The 4612-nt window shown below is 35.5% G+C and overlaps 1 protein-coding gene across 1 annotated transcript; it reads right to left on the minus strand.

Annotated features, from left to right (window-relative positions):
* Positions 1-259: 259 nt before the first annotated feature.
* LOC148844969 (uncharacterized) lies at positions 260-4195 on the minus strand. Its single transcript, XM_088954295.1, has 5 exons — positions 4121-4195; positions 3063-3414; positions 2445-2536; positions 1568-1994; positions 260-510 (listed from the first exon to the last, which is right to left on the minus strand). Exons 2-5 carry the CDS (start codon positions 3307-3309, stop codon positions 260-262), a joined length of 1017 nt encoding a protein of 338 aa, XP_088810421.1. The 5' UTR covers positions 3310-3414; positions 4121-4195.
* Positions 4196-4612: the final 417 nt, after the last annotated feature.

The raw sequence follows: 4612 nt of genomic DNA on the forward strand, positions 1-4612 counted from the left end.
GCATGATCGCAAATATGACATGGAGGGCCGTGATTGGTTTCATTGCTCTCTCTACAATGATATTTGTTTATATAGCTAATCCAGACTCCAGCCTTTTAGTCCTCTCAAATGGGTAAGAGTGTTCACAGTTCGGTTTTGTGTGGCTTAGAGAAGATCTCAAACCAAATTAGTAAATTACAGTTTGAGAAATTCTCAAATTAAACCAAACTATTTTGGTATGAAAACCAAACTAGACCATACAGTTTGAGAAATTCTCAAATTAAACCAAACATCTAGTCACCCTCCCAGAGGGCAATATTTCTGTGTACATATAATGGTGAAATAGAATAAGAAAATGTATTTCATATACAAATGTAAGAAGAACACTCACCACATAAAACGGCTTGTCGACACAATGTTCTTTCATTTCAACTATGAAATAAGGTTTTTTAAATGTAAAAGCAGCCTCCCATTCTTTTGACCTTGAAATTTCATAGTGCTTAACAGAATTTGGTGATGATTTCCTTTGTCCTGTATCATGAAACAAACAAGAAATGCTAGAAGATTGGATATTATTTTCTCTAATTTCTTTGTGAAATATATGGTAGTTTTCATTAAATTCCAAATTTTTGGATAGAATTAAATGAGGATACTCAGATCAAGGGAAAAATTAGATGCATAGATCTAAAACCAAGAGGTTTTAAGATATGTAAGATAAAAAAAAGGTGTAAAAAATTAGGATTAGAGATCAAGAAATACCTTAAATGATCTCTTTAATAATCTCAGTATAATAACTCAAGATAGAGGAGAGACTTAAGAAGATGTTCCCCATAGAATTAAAGTAGGATGGGTGAAAGGGAGGAATGAATTTAGAGTACTATTCCATTGGAGAATAACATTCATTCTAAAAGAAAAAATTTTACAAAACAACCATAACGATTTTGTATGCTGAATGTGATAGAAACCCAAATGTTGAGATCGATGGATCCAAATTGAAAAGGGTAGAATTTGAAATGGGAATATTATGAGAATTTAATTAGTAGTCCAATAGGTGATAAAATAAGTAAAAGCAGATCAAGATGATTTGCTCATAATAATAAAAGTGCTCTATTGCAAGTTTGAAGAGTCTAAAAAAGCCAGGGTAGCCTAAAAGGGTAGTATGGGTTAAGTAGCTACTGAGAAATGTTTTGAGGTTACATAATTAAGGAATTATATGGAACTAAATAGAGTGGGATGATGCAACAAGATTCTTTTAGCCTACTCCATATATCTGGGATGAAGCTTTATTGAATAGAGCTAAGTTAAATTGTATTGCAGTTATTTGAATTTCACCATTACATCCTCATGGGCATACATATATTAAATATATTAAACATACCCATGGGTTGATCTTGAATTCCTTTGTTCTTACTAAGCAATATGTTAATGGAGGACTTCATGTCAGAAACCAATGGAACCAAGGGTAGTTAACTAGTTTTATATATCCAAAGAATAGAGAAAGTTAATATAAAGAACATGCCAAGAAAACTTCAAAGTATGGATCCATTCAAAGAATATTTGATTCAGTTATGAGAAGCAGAATAGTCACCTTCAGTTCCTTGAAATGAATGGAGAGGGTCATACTGATTTGGATTTTGCAGTCCAAGAAACCTGTTCCTCCAAGGTTTCTCAGCAGTACCATGTTTATTTGTTTCAAAAGACATTGATGGATTACTTCCTGGGTGGTTTGCTACTTGTGAGGAGGGATTATTAACTTCAAATGAATCCTCACGCCAGCATGCACTTTTGTCAAAAATTGTTACACTGAAATGCAAATCACCATTGTATCTGAAAACCAAAAACTCTTCATCCCCTAAGGATTGGTCCCTCAAAAAATTTTCCCAACCATCTTCAATGAACATTCCATCTGCTCTTCTGGATAATTTGGCATGCCATATATCTCCACTGGGACACTCTAAAGTCACTCTTTCAGATGATTTTTCTGAAACGTGCTTGACGAAAGCAGGTGGAATCCGCTACAAGATTACAGAACTGAACTTTATGCAACTAGAATGGTAATAACAAGAACTTTGTGGAGAGATTGAAAAGTAGAATTAACCGAGTATAAAACCAGTATTGACCATTTTCAGGTAAAGCAATCACCAGTTTAGATAAGTTAATTCTAATCCATAGCTCGAGTTTATAATTAACAATTGTTCAGTATTTGTCATATATCATCCTCTAGAAATCAGACTTAGGACCATAAATCAATGAATTTTTTTTTGAAGCAAAGGTAACTTTTTATTGAAGAAGAGAAAAACAGAACTACATAAGAGGATGTACTGAAGCCAAGAGTGGCTTGGCAGGATTTGTTTCAATTTAGAGGATGTAATTCATTGACCATAAATCATTGAATTACATGAATAATTTTGGAAAAGATGCATTTGTTTCAATTTAAAAATTGGCAGAAAACTTTGTTCGCTTACCATCTTCAGCATTATTTGATCTCCAATAATGACCTTGAAGAACTCTGGTTTCACATCTAAGCAATTTGGACAAAGAGTCTCCATCTCTTGCTCTGTTAAACATGGCAACAAGAAGTGAGGTTATATTATTAGCAATAAAATCTTTATCTAAAGAATTAGGAAAGAATCTTTGAAAACACAAGTTGAATCATGATCAATTAAGGTGGCAGTGAATGTCAAGTAAACTTCAAACCTTAAAGTTGTGTTTGGTTTGAAAGAAAAGCAGTGCACCCAAAAACAGCCTAAAGAAAAGGCAAGAACCAATTAATGTGGAAGAGATTCTTACTTTTTCTTTCAAACTAAAAACAGCCTAAAGAAACAAAAAAGCAGTGCACCCAAAAAAAAGAGAAAGGAAAGCAGACTATGTCCAATCAGGGCATATCTTAATCTAATTTATAGCACCAATGGGAAAAGGCAAGAATTTTGTAATCATTTCTTAAGATGAAACTTCTAGTGAAAAGATTAATTTAGTTCTGCTAATATAAGGCAGCGTTTGGTTTGAATCTAATGTATAGGTTTTCCTACCATTTCCTCCAAACCAAATGCAGCCAAAATACCTTCCTTGTTCTCAGTTCTCACCTTGTTTCTCGGTTTTGGAACTCTTTGGTGGCTTGCCACGTTTCCTTCTTCCTTGGACGTAGGGTGATTCTTGTGAAGATTTCACACTGAATGAATCCTCTCGCTTGCAGCATGCGCTTTGACCAAATATGCGAACACTGAAATGCATATCACCTTTGTATTTGAAAATTAAAAACTCTCCTAGCCTTAAGGAGTTGTCTGTTGAAAATTTCTCCCAACCATCTTCAAGGAACAATATTCCATTCATTATTTTGTTTAATTTGACATGCCATATACTATGATTAGGACCCTCCAAAATCACTCTTCCTGATGATTCTTCTGAGATATGCTTGACAAAGGCATATGGGATCCGCTACAAGATACAAAAAACTAGAGTTTAGTTGAGTTGCAATTGCAAAGACTATTGAATGTAAAGTCTGAACTTGAGTGACTAACAAGAGAGCACACACATCAACAATCTGGAACTAGGGACATAAACATTGATAGACAATATAATCTGGAGTTTGTAACTGTATTTGCATTAAAAAATTTTATATATAATGTCAAGGTGAAGGCCTATGAAACCAGAGAGGAAGTTTTCAGAACTAGCTCAGTCAAATCTACAATGTGGAACTCCATCTTCATTAGAATTATAGGGTTTTGGGGTTTGGGGAGGGCTATTGGAACGTAACATAGGGAACCTAATAGTTCATTTTACCAATCCTCGCAAAACAGGGTACCTTTCAGAACACCCACGCCAAATCTAACATCTCTGTGAAGGGAGTTTTCTCAGTTAAAATGGAAATCACTTGAACTCCACAAGTAACATTTCATACATGAAACACAAGATCATATTTATTGTTGCAAAAGAAATCCAACCCAGAAACCCCAACAAGGAAATTAGTCTTTGAGCCCCTACTGATTATCGGTCAACTTAGAAGGTTGAGATGGTTTTGATATTTGACCCAATGAACGACTAATGATTTTGATATTTCCGTGGAAGTGGTTCCATGGAGAAGCAGTGACGACAGGAACTAGCACTATAATATCAAATTTTTTACATGGAGATCAGTACATACCAGTCGCTGCTTAAAGTCCCCGATGAGAGCTTTAAAGAACTCCGGCTTCGGTCTAGAGCAGCTCCGGCAAACAGTCTCCAACTCTCTCTCTCTCTCTCTCTCTCTCTCTCTCTCTCTCTCTCTCTCTCCCTCCCTCCTTGTGTGTGTGTGTGTGTGTGTGAGACGTCTCAACCAAAGATTTAAGAAGAACTACCAACACAGCAACTGGAGCTTGCAGTTGTGTGAGACGTTATATTGTTTTTATAGTTTTCTTCCAAGTGATCGTGCAACAATCCTTTTTGCTCGCCAACGATATACCTTCTTACTGCTAGAAATCAACTGATCAAAAGCCTGCTCCTTTTCGCTTAAAGCTGCTTCAACAGCCCACCTGCCCAGTAGTTCACCCGTAAGAGTTGACTGAAAAATGCTGCTTCCCATGATCTGCTCAATCTCAAAAGCTTCGAGTATCACTGAAAATGTATGCATGTTTTGATGAAGAACAAACTGCCAACT

This window comes from Nelumbo lutea, chromosome 7 (assembly GCF_056320005.1).
Source record: "Nelumbo lutea isolate HS-2025 chromosome 7, American lotus-T2T, whole genome shotgun sequence".
NCBI classification, from domain to species: domain Eukaryota; kingdom Viridiplantae; phylum Streptophyta; class Magnoliopsida; order Proteales; family Nelumbonaceae; genus Nelumbo; species Nelumbo lutea.